Here is a 14,822-nt window from a genome sequence, read left to right as displayed (position 1 = left end):
TATGTTCCAGCAGGTTGTCTATTTTAATACTTGTACCTTTTATCTAGTTTAAAAATAGTTAAATCTGAATCCTACTTTAAAAGATCACTATCTCAACTAAGTATGCATATATTGTTAACTTCTCTAAGCAACATCTAATTATTTGCAAGCAAATCAGTCATGTCCAAAATTGTGATGCCAATACGCAGTGTTTCCGCTCCCACTCCACAGGAACTGAAAGCCATGTTAAATCAATAAATTTAGCTAGAAATGACAAACATTCCAAGTACACAAAACACACAAAATTCTTAAATCAATACATCTTTGAATCACAGACTAGATTATAAAGGCAATGACAAGGTAAAGAATCTGTTTTTATATTTAACACTTCAACTTCATAAACTGAAATCAGTATGGGAACAATGGGGGTAAGGCAATAAGTATAAGAACCCCAGAAAATAATAAACTAAACCGCTACTGAGTTCTAACATTACTCCCAACTGGTAGCCAACTCAAAACAAGAGCAACTATAATGATCTACACTAAAAGGTACAACTTACCTGCAAATCCAGTCAATTTTAAAGACACCGCCCAGCATTTTAGCACTCATTCCTGCTGGAAGCACCCAGTGTATAGGAGACCCTCCATGGTGTGATTCTGAAGAAAGTCTTGCAAAGCCTACAGGAATCAGAACACCAGATAGTATGGAGATGACAGTATCATGAATTTTTTTTGTTGCTGTTGTTATGACCATATTACTTTTCTTACCTTGAAATTTTCCACTTTCTCTGACAGAAAATATTAAGATAACACTCCTTGCAGATCTAAATGCGAGATTTAATTTCTTCTCATTTACAGGCAGTGTGGACCATACACCCTATATGAGTAATGTAAAGAACACAAACTGAAATTAGCTGTAAATCCAGTTTACAAAAACCAAATGCTTCAGAATGCCCTCAAGTCTACAAAACTACAACAAAGAGCTTATTCACCAGCTATTAAAATAATGTAAGTCTAACTCACAAAACATTTGTGAAAAACATGGATGACATTAGCAACTTTACAAAAACACTGTAGAGTGAGGAGATTAAATCTTACTAGGTGGAGTTCTGTATACTGAAATAAACTGCCTAATATTGTTCTAAAATCACAACCATTTACTCTAGTAAAATTTATTCCATTTGAAGGTGAACCACAACTTGCACGTTTATCTTTCAGAAGGTATGCTCAATCTAGTAATTTTAAATGATTGTCACTATTGTTGAGATGCTAACATTTCTGAAGTTTTTCAACTTAATTTTAAATTTGTATGCAATGTAGAGCTGAAAATGAGTATTTATTCATATCTGAGAAACATTTTAAAAAGTTCCTCATTCAAGAAAAACAGATTAAACAGTAAAGTAAGGCAGAATCTCTAATTCAGCTCCCAATCATCTGTTCATACAAGCTGCATCTACTCATTTACACCAAGTGCTTAATTACATAACCCTAAATCCACTTCAGTTGAGAATATATTATCACAAGATGGGCTATTTATTTCGTTTGTAAAGTTTTATCTGTAAGCCTTAAATCAGAAACAAAGACAGTAACAGTGACAGAAATATGGTTAGAACAATATTCAACTTTAATCGTAACATTGTGGTAATCAATTGAAATGTTACTCTATTTAAATAAAGAATTTAAAAGTACTATACTACCTGATATAACAAGCAAACTGTATTTTTGGCTTTTTTCTTTTTGTTCCCTTCCTTCAAAAATCTTGTAATATCCTATAGCAACCAGAAATACTTTCTATAGAGTCTGGGGCAGGCCTTTAAATGCATTACTCTTTTCTTTTAAATCTAAGTGATCACACTTCAAAACCAACTGAAAAAAACTTTCCCTAATAGTAGTAGTTTTTTTTAAGAGTTCAAAGTATATAAAACAGCATCATAATACAGAAACTGATTGGCTAAGGAAAGTTTTAAAAGTATTAATACTTAACAAAAAAAGAAAATCTAGAGAAAAATCTTTTACAGTGTAAACTAGTCTTCAATAATGATTAATGTGATTTCTGAAGTCATATTTAAAATACTTAAAATCAGGGTCACGAGTGGCAACTGGGCTGCAGTTCTTTAATAAAAATCACTTTCTCTACTGCAGAAACTCAAGTCTACATTTAAAAATGTCAAAGAACAGTTTCAAAAGAACTGATACTAACCTTAGCTTTGGCAAGAGACACATTCTCATGGTTGTTACTCTTTATGAGGAAAAATCTTGCATCCTGAAGGACATATTTGAGTTTACTGGTTTGATCTGGAAAAAAAAAAAAAAAAAAAAAGCCAGATTAACTACAAACCAGTATTTTCTTCACGACCCAGCTAAACTTTTAAAACTCAATGATCACCCATTCAACCTAGAAAGCTAAGCCAAACATAGAATAAAGCAAAACCAAGACAACTAGCATTTTGCAACAAGGTAAATCTAATTTTGTGATGTTCCGATCTATCAGGTCCACATTTAAATATGAAAATATAAATAAGTTTTATAGCTTTTTACCAGATTCATTTAATGATCAACATGCTATTTAATGTGTTTAGTATGTTTATAAACACATATACCATGTCACTGTATCCAAGATACTCAAACATTTGGTATTATGCTAAAACATATGCAGAAAATATGCAACATGAAGCTATGTAAGATTATATTTATTTTTCCCCCTTAATACATCGGAACATTACTGTATTAAAACCAACTACAAATGGAGACCCAATAAAGCAAAATAACATTATGGAGCATGCAATGAAAACAATTTCAAATTTAAATGATACCTTTTCGGACAGCACGAACGGAAGATGATAATTTCTCATGCTTCTTTTCTGAACCTGTATTTAGCCAAAGTACATTTGTTCAGCTTGAGCTTTAGTAGAGGTAAAACAAAATTTCTACAATCTTGTCACATAAAATTCTCATTCAAGACAAATTATTCTTCCTGGCGCACCCACACACACGCAAAAAAAGTACTCCACAATGTGTACGAGTGTTTTGTTTTTGGATTGTTTGATTTTTTAAAAAATATTTCAACAGTTTCCCACTCAGAAAACTAGTCACTAAATCATCATCTTCCAAGGGAGAAAAAAAAAGTGAAAAACCCACTTAAGCAGTAAACAGAACAGGATTAAAATAAGAAAAAGCTTAGTTTTCTCTAGTATTACTACATTGAACATGCCAAAAACCAGTACTAATGGACATCAACATTTTCACACTAACTACAGCCTCCACACACTTTCTAAAGCAGATTACATTAGAACCAGTCAGATACTGCTGCAAATAAAAATGATATTACCTGCATAGGACTCTGACGCAGAGCTTCCACTCCTATCAAAAACAATGGGTGATATGCCTCTAGCTCTCTTCCTTTCCTTCTTCTTCTCATCTTATAAAAAAAAAAAATCCAAACAAGATTTTTTAAAAGTCTGTATGTAATATAGAAAACTAACATGGATATTCAAGTAAGAATGTTTTATTACATATCTAGTTTTCACAAAGCTCTTAAGCATTAGTCACTATTTCTGAATTCCTCGATTTCCTCAGGTGCACCACTTAAAAGATACTACTCAAAAAGGACATTTGAATTTCAGTCAATAAAAACACAGAGATGTGCTAATGCCTGTAATCTCAGCACTGTGTAATAGGATCTCAAGTTCAAATCCGGCCTGGCAAATTAGTGAGAATGTGTCTCAAATTAAAAATAAATAAATAAAGGTCTACAGATGCATCGCTGTGAGAAAGCCCTCAGTTCAAGTCCCAGCACCGGATAAAAAAAGGGGAGGGAGGAGGCAGTAACTAAGGTACAGGCGTTTTAACTGCTCTATGTAAATAATCCTGAGAAAGCTTTCCAATGGGTGAAAATCTGCCAAGTACATGTAATTTTTTCCAATAAAATTTACTAAGTTCTTTTCAATGCATGGTTTGTCTAATTACGCTACCATCTTCATCACAATTCCCATTTTGATCTTGACAATGTTTGACAAGCAGCAGAATCCAAAGACTTTTAACAGGGTGGGGAGGGGGGAGATCACACACACACACACACACACACACACACACACACACACGATTCCCTTCTGCTGTCAATGCTTGTACTTTTGTGTCAGCAACTGCATCTTCCTTAACCATTTTTCCCTAAACCATTTTGTTTACATGCTTTCAAATGAAATTAAAATTTCAAAATCTCAATGAGTTTGTATTCCTATAAGAAAACTGGAAATCTTTTCTAGACAGAAAAGGTTTGGACTGTCCAATATAAAAGGTGTTTCAAGCTTAATTTGTAACTTTATAACCACACACGTGAAAACTTAAATTGTAATCAAGGTATCATTTTACCTACATGATGATACTCTCTTCTACTCTTCAGCTGGAAGAATATGAAGGAGAAAATGCATACACTTACTTTTATAAAAATAATGGAAAACTCAGAAGAATCAGTCATCATGTATGTACTATAACAGCTCTTTAAAAAGCTTTTAAATAAATGATTGCTCTTCATACCTAGAGCAAGCTCTTGAGACATTCTGATTCACACATGAGGAAATCACACAGTAGACAACTGCTCAGGTTCTACAGTTATTCAGTGGCAGAGCACAGACACACAAGCAAGTCTTTTGGCTTTACAATATGAGCTCTGGTATTTCACTGAGCAACAAAAGATGTTTTACCACTACTCCTGCAAGAGAATTCCAGTTCAAACTACCTTTTGGGGTTTTTCTCTTTTGGGAGGTTGGGAGAGTCTACTTTTCTTTCAAAAATTATGTTAAAATTTTTCTCTTTCTATCTTTCCTTTTTAAAGTTTACGCACTATGAATTAACCACCTTAATTAAGGGTCACATATGTCTTGACGTGTAACAAGTTTATCATACAGTTCAAAACAATGAAAGATGTCTCAATTTTCACAGCTCTCCCAACTACTATACTCAGGACAAAGGAATAATGAAAATCATTTAACAAAAGCAAGCAGTATACTTTCGTAAATTACTAAATCTTACTGGAAAAGTTTTCTAGAGTCTATAAAACTTACGATACTGAAACTATGATCTTCTGTATTGTAAAAACTAACATTTCATAATCAAGGAGGTCAAACTTGGCCCAATTTTTATTTCACTATGAAGAGAACATTTTTGTTTCCTTGTAAACAGAGTCTAGTTATATAGTTCCGGCTGGCACTTAGCCTAGGCTGGTGTCAAACTCCAGCAATCCTCCTGCTTCAGCTTCCCGAGGGTTGGGATTATAGGCATGCACCACCACACCTGGCAGGAGAAATATTTTATGAACAAAAAAATCCCCCTATACTTGTTTGAGATAGGGTCTTGTTATATAGCCCAGGCAGGCCTCAAACTCACAGCAATCTTCTTGCCTCAACCTCGAGTGCTGGGATTAGACATGCATCACCACAACCAGGTTATGTATAGGTTTTAAAGGAGGCTCCAAGGGAAATATTTTCTTTAATAAGGAAAATAAAGGTCTTATAGATCCTTTAAACTCATTATGAAAGAACATGACATTTCTTAACTTTAAATCTTCTCCACAAAAGTGTAATCCTGGAGTACTCTCTAGGGGTCACCTATGAGGTTGTTAAAAATGCACACCATTTCAGATCTTTTCCATGTAAACAAGTGCCCATTGTGTCTTACTACAAACAATCAGGATTAAAAAATAGTGTTCCTAACATAAACAACAAAAAGCAAATTCTTCTAACAAAGTGTTCTCCACCCTTCCAGATGGCTTCATACAGAACTAAATATTCACTGTCCATAAAAACTGGAGCATTTATAATGCCAATGAATTGTACTTCCTAGTTATAAATTATAAAAAACCCAAGACATCTATTTGCAAAAACCATGATGGACAAAACATTCTGCAAGTTTTAGTATCATACCCAACTACTCGTCTATTTAGTTAAACCCATTTACCTCCTTCAAAAAGTCTAAACTCTCAAACCTCCAACTCTTGTGAACAAATGGTTGCACTTAAAATTGTCAATCACTAGAAAGCAACTCCCCACTTATTTTATACTGTATCAATATATTTACTATCAATGTGTTGCCATACTGAAATTCTACATAACAAAATATGTATTTTTATTTTTTTTTAAACAGCAGAAATATGTATTGAGAGAAAGAAAGCTTCTGTCTGAGAGAGAGACAGAATGGGTCCTGAGTGGGTTGACTGTTTTCTTATTTTAAAGAGAATAAAAGAGCCAGTGATACAGCTTAGCGGCACAAGCACCTGCCTGGCAAAAGCAAGGTCCCAAACACCAAAAAAAACCAGAATAAAACAAAACAAAAAACCAGATCAGCAATACCAGTGGCTAGGCCGCTATAAATTTCCCCACTGCTCCTTTTCATCATGCTGTTTGCTAGGCCCTATAGCTCAATGACTACAACTGGAACTAAGTGTTCTGTCTCCTAGACAGGGATAAAGAGGTAGGACAGGGATACTGAAGACACGACTGATCCCAGATGGCTCTTAATCTTTCTATAAGAATTTTACAACATTTTTCACCTTCTACAATGACCACTCAGCATTCCACAGTCTCTGACTCAGGCAGTCAACTCACAAGTACAGAAGTAGAATGAATGTTTGTGTTCCCAAGAAAAAGAAAAGTTCTGTGGGTTTAGTGCTGTGTGATGAATATCTTAGAGGCATTCTATGAAGAAACTGAAGTAGTACCTAATGGAGAGGTTTCGCAAATATACTTCAACAACACTACTATTAACATAAGCCATGGAATACACAGAAATTTAGGAACCGACAACTTTAAAACATGAAATATACTTCTGCATATAAAAAACTGAACTTATGGTAATTTATAAGAAATTAATTTGTAGCCAGGAAGGACCTTTACTAAAATACAACATAAATCTTATTCCAAAGTACTTAAGCGTATTTATAAAACTTGACAGCACATAATGAACTATGAAGGTCAGATAATCATCCTATTACTATCCCCCAATGTCTCAAACTTTTTACATTTCAATTGAAACATAAAAGCAGAATCACTGAAATCCTTAAAAAAAAAAAAAAACAAAAACAAAAAACCAACTTTTACATATAAATAGTAGTACCTGATCCATCTGTGCCTGAACCAGATCTGACAGATCCATCTGTGAAGGAGACAGATTCAGAACCAGAGTCACTGGCCTCACTTCGAGTATCATAATCATTTCCCTCCTCCTTTTGGTCTCGCTCATCTTGCTCATATTCTTCTTCTTCCTCTTCCTCCTCCTCCTCTTCTTCCTCTTCCTCCTCTTCTTCCTCCTCACCTTCTTCATCTACTTCCTCTTCTTCTTCTGCATCTTCTTCTACCTCTTCCTCTTCCTCTACATCTTCCTCCACTCCTTCCTCCTCATTCTCAGTGTTGTTGCCTTGCTCATCAGAAGAACCACTGCTGCCAGTCTCATGGTCAGAGCCATATTCTTCAGAATTCACTTCTTCCTTAGAGGACTGGCTGGATCTGCTTGCACGTCTATCAACTTCTAGCCCAATTCTCTGATGTTTAAAGAAAAAGGGAATCAGCAGTCATATAATAGACAGTCAAGATGAATAAATAGTTCTAAAGCCTCAAAAAGAATTGCTTTCTGTTTTATATCTGCAATAACATTTACTACCTCGGAAACATCTGGTGTAGGAGACTTGGCCCTCCTCTCAGGATCCCTTTTCCGTAGGCAAGTTTTCTCAGGCTGACTCTTATATGCTTCTCGGGAGGCACTGCTCGATAGACGAATTTTTCGATCGGTATCGAGACGCTTGCTTCTTTCAGATCTCTGATATTCCTCATTTTTATATTCTGTGACTGGCTTTCCTTTAGTACTAACAATTCTTTTGTTATTGCTAACAGATGAACTTAATGGCTTAGAAATCAATTGTCTTGAATGGATAGAAGGCTTTTGTCGCTTGGCATCAGTAGATTCCATTCGGTCACTTTTTCTTTTTGATCCTACAAAAGACAATTTAAAAGATATATAAAAGTATTTGCAGATTTACAGATAACACGGATAAGGAAGGAAAAATGCCTCATAAACGTCTTCTAAACTCTTTTTACTCTTCACTTAATCTGAAAGAAAATTCAGCTTTTGGCTATTAGTAAATCTATATATCTGAGACAGGTCACATATTTTAAACAATACTTATACGCAATAAGGTCTCTCATGTGAAACAGTCCGTCACATGCTTTTGTTACTAACCTAAGACAAGTACAAAAGCAGAGTGATCTGAATCTCTCTTCGCTGCTGTTTTTTATAAAAGTAATAGAATTCAACATACCCTTTTTCTCGTTTTTATCTTGTTCACTCTCTGGATTATACAGTTCATCATCCTGTTCTGGAACTTCAGTTAAAATATCATCTAGAACATTAAGTTCTCCATCTGCAAACAAATTTAAAAATTAGTAGGAAGAAAGCCAGTTACATTAAGCATTTATTTTTGGGTCCTGACCACTTAAGAAACTAACCCACTGGGCACAGGGACATGTGCGCTCTGGGAAGGTGAGATAGGAGGATCAAGTCTGAGTACAGTCTGGGCAATTTAGTAAAATTAAAAAAAAAAAAAAAAAAGACTGAGGACTAGGTGATGCAGCTCAGTGCCATGTTCTTAGGTTCAATTGCCAGAATCACAGGAAGGAGACAAGGAGGGAGTGAGGGAAGAGGGAATGAACAAAGGAAGAAACCAACCAACACCTTCAAAGAGATCGTATTTCAGGAATAAGACCCAAAATTAATTCCTACAAAACAAGGGACTAAATAGCTTGTAAGATACGAAAAGATGGTATGCAACAGCTGAATCAAGTAACATTAAACATCACCAATAAAAGAACAGTTTCTATTCAAGGAAAATACATGAAAATTATTACACCTGGATTGGCCTAATAACTGATTTCTTTCCTTCGGATGAACTAGTTTGCTCTTTATCTGAACTGATCTATCTGAAATGAATAGAGCATTATGAAATGTGTGCCCATTAGAAGAAAGATGTGACTGAGCTGGGTGTGGTGGAGCATTCCCGTAATCCCTGCATTAGGCAGGCTGAGGCAAGACTGTGGAGTTCCAGGCCAGCTTGGGGTACACAGCAAGTTCAGGCTAATATGGTCATACAGGAAGACTGTCCCAAAACAACAAAACAAAACAAAAAAAGCCACTGAAAGTTAAAGAGGTCAAACAAAACAGCTTCTCTCACCTGGATTCATGTTTGCAATAAATCAAATTCAAAATCTAAATGGTGGCAAATATCACTTAGCATACATGATAAATTTTTAAAAAGCAGTTTTATGGTTTAAAATGTTAAATTTCGGGCCAGGAAATTTAGCTCAGTGGCGTAAGCGCCTGCCTGACAAGCGCAAGGTCCTGAATTCGATCCCTGGTACTGCCAAAAAAAAAAAAGTTAAATTCCAACTCGGATACTGGCTGTAATTTTGGAAAGCATCAACAAATGTTTTCAAGATAAAAAATATTAACCAATGCTTAATAAACATCTTGTCATTAAGATTTAGCACTTTCACATCATATAGACACATCATATGAATGAAAGAAGTAAAGGATGTTTTATCACTACTTGACAGATGAAAAAAAGTGGCAGGGTCAGGATGCAGGTCAGCAGGGGAACATTCATCCAGCATGTGTGAGGCCTAGCGCTCAGCCTTAGCACTGGACAAGTAATTTGGGTAGGGGTGGAAGCTCAAAAGTTCAAATTGACCAGCACGGTTCAGTACAGATGGACATCAGTATGACGTTCAGGCTTTCTAAAGTGATTTATATGTGGGACATTAAATACACCTTAGAGTATAAAGGACTCAATACAGATACAAAATATTAAGAAGTCATATGTGTTAAAATAACTAATAACCTACTTGATGCTATATGTAGTTTTACTCATATTACAGTCCATAATATCAACAAGCTAAGCGTGCATTTTTAGCAAACAAAATGCTAAAAGACAAATCTCACCCATGTCCTTTCTCAGTACGGCCTGCAGCTGTAACAATGGTTTTGATCTTTCAAGGTGTTAAAAAAAAAAAAACAACAGAATTTTGTTCCTCATTAAGACTACCTGGATGGCTTGTTACTTTTTTCCACAAGTGAAACTACTTATATATTCACCAAAGTAAAATGTATAGGAGAAAGTGTTTTAGAAGTCAGCAAATTTAAGTTGTCTCTTCAGAGTCAGGTACTGGGCAAATTATAGTCTTTCTGAGCTTGAATAAGATGAATTAAGAATAAAAAGAACAATGTTTTGGAAAATTAAAGAAGGGCAATTAACTAATCTCCTGAAGCTTTTTTAATCCATAAACCCTTTTCATCACTATTAGATTCTAATAAACCTTCTCCCCCAACTCTTTTCTGTCAATGACTAGGGCACATGATATTTAAAAATTTTTTTTAATTTTTTAAAAAAAATCACTTAACAGCCAAGCATGTTGGCACATGCTTATAATCCCAGCATCCAGGAAGCTGAGGCAGAAGGGTCACTGTGAGTTTAAGACCAGGCTAGGTTACAAAGTGAGCTCAAGTCCAACCTGAACTGCATAGTGAGACCCTGCTTCAAAAAAATCTGCCCTCCCATCACAAAACAAAACCCTCTTTCTTCAACAAATTTTGAGTTCCTGTAAAGTATCAATTCAAAACTTGATGGCTTAAGACAATAAATCGTTTTTCTTTATTGTTCATGGTTTTAGAGAACAACTAGGGCTTCACTTGTGGCTGTAGTCAGTATCTGGAGCTGAAAACTAATATTCAAGGTCACACTTAAGTTAGAAACTAAAAGCAATTAGGTTTCTTAGTCATTTTTCTCTATGGTCACTCAGGTTGGGATTCTTTGGGAAAGCTTCAGGTTGGGATTCTTTGGGAAAGAAATAATCTCTTTAAAAATAAGGTTATATTCACTTGGTCTAGAGTAATTTTCCTTCAACTATCTTAGTGTTTTAAATCACTTTCATTATCCTGAAATTCAACATTATTCATATGGCATATAAACAAGGAAAAACCAGTCTGACGGTGGCCCTCCAGTTGGATAGTATTAACAGTAAAATTAACATATTAGCAATATCAGTTCAAGAAAAAAATTCTATAAACACAATGTGTGTACTATATGAATAATTCTAATCATTAAAAGGATAAAGAACTTGACACTTTTTGTGTCCACAAAGAGTTATACAAACTTTAAAAATCATTTTTAAATCTCAAACTATTTCAAAATTGAGATGGCATAAAATCAGTTTTAAAAATGTACACAACAAATTAGCTCAATGAAACAATTTGCAACAAATTAGCTCAATGCTTGATTACATAGCATCTCCTTTAGAACTAAAATTCAAATATTTTGAAGTTACATACTATAACAGAATAAAACCAACTACTGGATTTTTTTAAATTGCATAGTTTTTTAATTTAAAGACTACTGATCATAAAGGACCCAAGTTTTTATCTGAAAACCACCAGCTGGAGCAGTCATGACATTCTATTAGGATACAGACAAGGTAATCTGGGTTTATGCTTGATAAATTAGTGCTACTTATTAGTACTACTATGGGAACACAGGCCATGCTTATTCTTTATATTTTAACAATACTATCTTTTAACTACTTTTCTGACTCCAATATGCATGTTTGTAACCCTTGAATAAAAGTGATACAAAACAATTTCAAGTAAAGTAAGGCTCAATTCAAGATACTGAGGTACAAGACACTGAACTCATCTTAGCATAGTAAACCATCAAGGTGGATATGTTTAAGAGAAATGTGTAACTAGGCAATTCTGTCAACCTGTAAACACTGCAAATAGTCTTCACGGACTTACAAGATTAACGAGGCAATATAAATCTTATGGGACAACCTTCATCTATATTGCTTACTGCTTACCAAAAAGTCACTTTGTGAATCTATAGGAAAGCTAATAGGGGCAATCCTTGACTGTAGTGGACTGGCTGTGCTGAGAGAATGCACTGCTTTAAGTTTCCAAATTTTTCAACTCCATTCCCAAACCAGGATTTTTATTTGGAATTATATGATTTTAACATGCTGTTTCAATTTTAAAAAGAAAATAGTAGCCTGATAGTTTTGATTCCTCTGTGAACATACAATCACCTATACATGTTTTATATTCATGTAACCTAATTTTCATCATCACTCAGCATTATCATTACTCATGCAAGCTAGTACAATCTTAGTTAACTTCTTCACAAAGTAATACCAAACTAATCACTGAGGTGAAGGTACAGACTGCCAGGCACAGAAGGCAAAACACAAATAAAAAGAATCCTTGTTATTTGGAATCTGTTCAAAAACTGACAAGATACAAAAAAAAAAAAAAAAAAAAAGGCTAATTTTGTGGTGTTTGGAGAATTTTTGCTTTAGATAAACATGGAAATTAGCTTTCAAAATAGTTTTAGCCTGGGAAGTTATCTGTCTAACATCAATTCTAAATGGAGACTCAAAGAACTAGGTGAATTAACCAAAACTTCGCATCTTACAATTCTGAATTTCAATAGTTTCTGTATTACACCATAATTTTACCCTGGTCTTGAAATTTCTGGCTCAAGAAATCCCAAAGTTAACTCTGGGAATCAATGTAGAAAAGCAAGCTTTATCTGGGACAGAAGCATGTAGATCAGGAGCCAGAACATATTAAGGCTTTGTATTTAAAAAAGAAAAGAAAACAAAGCTTAAGTACTACAAACAAAGTTTTCCAACACAGGCACAAAGCACATTATAGATTTGTCACTTAATTCATTTAATGGAGAAAGGGTTCCTGGAAGCTACCTCTAGTTATCTTATGAAACACGTTTTACATTATCATAGTTTCTCAGCTACAAATTGTCATTCTTGTAAATGATGTTCAGAGAACTTGGATTTTCCATCTCATATTAATTTTTATCTTCCAAAAGATACTAACTAAAGCCCAGGGATAGAATTTTTAATTTTCTACCTTCCATCAACTATCCTATGTTTTATAACCTACTGAAAGGCAATTTTATGCTAAAGTCTTATACAGCAAAGGCCATAGTATTCACATAAGTATAGGTTTGTGTCCACATCTGTATACATGTCCACAAGTGCTATAACTGAGAAAATTCTTACCTTTGGATTTCATATCTCAAAAGCTGTTAAGTCCAATCACAAAGCAGAGTCAAAATCACTGTATAAAAGGAACCAATGAACAACACTAACGTATTTTTTGCCCTCTTGAAGCTCCCAGTTTGTTAATATAAAAAGCACTTACTTAGCCGGGCATGGTGGCTCACATCTATAATCCCAGCACTCAGGAGGCTGAGGCAGGATTGTTGCAAGTTCGAAACCAGCCTGGACTACACAATGAGCTCAAGGCCTGCCTGAACTGCAGAGAGACCCTGTCTCAAAAAGACCACCCCCCCCAAAAAAAAGGAAAAAAAGAGAAAAGAAAAGAAAAGAAAAGCATATTACTTAAGAAATGGAAACTCATTATACATACAGTATTAGGTTAAACTTACAATTATTCTTTGTCGAGAAATTATAAGTTAAAGAAGTAACATTTAGACATGTTTTAGTAATAGATTTACTCTTCATATAGAAAAAAATGCTATCTACCATTAACCAACATTCTATAACAACCTTCATATTTTTTCACAGGGAACTGACAATATGTCCAGTTATACAGCATTCCTCTTCTTGAAGCATTGTAGAAAGCAATGTTTTCCTGTATTAATCAGTTAACCCACAAAGCCCAACAAATCAGGAGCTCAATGATTTAGAGATTTTTTTTTTTTTTTTTTTTTTTTGGCCAGGTGGCTGAGGCAAAAGGAATGCAACTTTAAGATCATCCTAAGTAGACAGCAAAATTCAAGCCTCACATAGCAACATCTTGCCTTTAAAAAAAAAACTCTTTTAACCGTTCTGTTAATATGTAATTGCTGTATACAGTATTTTTGTACCATCTGAGATTATTTAAGAAAGGACTTAGTTTGTGACATGACTAAAATTCTTAGTTTTCATGTTTATCTTTATGTAAGATAAATGACAATGTTTTGACATTCCCATTGTTCCTTGCTAAATATAGAAGAATGGTCCTATAGATACTAATTCTCATTGTAATTCTAGGTATGTGACAATGATCACGTAAGAGATAACATGTTGCAGATTGTTCTACAACAGTTTGAAAAGTAATTATGCTAAGTATGTACTAGCTTTCTGTGAAGCCCAGGGCTTTTTTGTGTGTGTGTTTTTAAGCATACACAAAGGAACGAGATCTCACTATATAGTTCAAGTTGTCTCAGCTAACTCATAGCAATCCTGCCTCAGCCTCTGAGTGATGGGATTACAGGCCTGCACTATCGGGCCCAGGGGTTTTTCCTTGTTCTGACTTTACAGAGAAAAACTTGCATCAAAATTTTTAAAATAGAAGTTCAAATGCAAAAACTAAACTTTAGGAAAAAAAAAAAAAAAAAACATGAAGCAAAGAACTCTTCCAAAAACTTTAAAACTTAATTCTAAATATTACTTCTAGGTTATGATAATACTTCTCAATAGGACTGTTTATGCATTTTGAGGACATCATTAATCTATTTCTAAAACAAAGCTTTTAAACCATCATTTTTCTTTTACATTCCTTACAGTCTGTTACTGATTTAAAGTGTGTTTATCTTCACAAAGAATTCTTCAGAAGTAAAGGACTTTACTTATTTTTCAGTTTGGTTCATCTCACCCATCATAAGCACCACAGACTTCCACTTGGATAGCCTACAAATTATACCGCGACAATAAAATGTTGACTGAATGACTGAGGTTACATAATTTAATAACCGAATTTACTACTAAAAAGTTTCTTTTTTTTCAATA

The 14,822-nt window shown here is 34.4% G+C and overlaps 1 protein-coding gene across 4 annotated transcripts in view; it reads right to left on the bottom strand.

The window, feature by feature from the left end:
- Ythdc1 (YTH N6-methyladenosine RNA binding protein C1) overlaps window positions 1-14,822 on the bottom strand; it is a 29,413-nt gene that overhangs the window by 13,092 nt on the left and 1,499 nt on the right. For 2 of the 4 annotated variants that reach the window (XM_063240544.1, XM_063240545.1), the window contains exons 2-9: window positions 8,285-8,386; window positions 7,630-7,958; window positions 7,087-7,510; window positions 3,308-3,397; window positions 2,793-2,846; window positions 2,180-2,274; window positions 748-856; window positions 540-657 (exon numbers count right to left, since the gene is read on the bottom strand). In XM_063240544.1, the coding sequence (XP_063096614.1) occupies window positions 540-657; window positions 748-856; window positions 2,180-2,274; window positions 2,793-2,846; window positions 3,308-3,397; window positions 7,087-7,510; window positions 7,630-7,958; window positions 8,285-8,386 (1,321 nt within the window). The remainder of the gene's footprint in view (window positions 1-539; window positions 658-747; window positions 857-2,179; window positions 2,275-2,792; window positions 2,847-3,307; window positions 3,398-7,086; window positions 7,511-7,629; window positions 7,959-8,284; window positions 8,387-14,822) is intronic. The other 2 variants (XM_063240546.1, XM_063240547.1) reach the window with 1 other exon arrangement.

Source organism: Cavia porcellus, unplaced genomic scaffold, assembly GCF_034190915.1.
Source record: "Cavia porcellus strain 051 isolate PalLab524CR breed Dunkin Hartley unplaced genomic scaffold, mCavPor4.1 scaffold_30, whole genome shotgun sequence".
NCBI lineage: Eukaryota > Metazoa > Chordata > Mammalia > Rodentia > Caviidae > Cavia > Cavia porcellus.
This window is presented reverse-complemented; position numbering and strand designations above follow the sequence as displayed.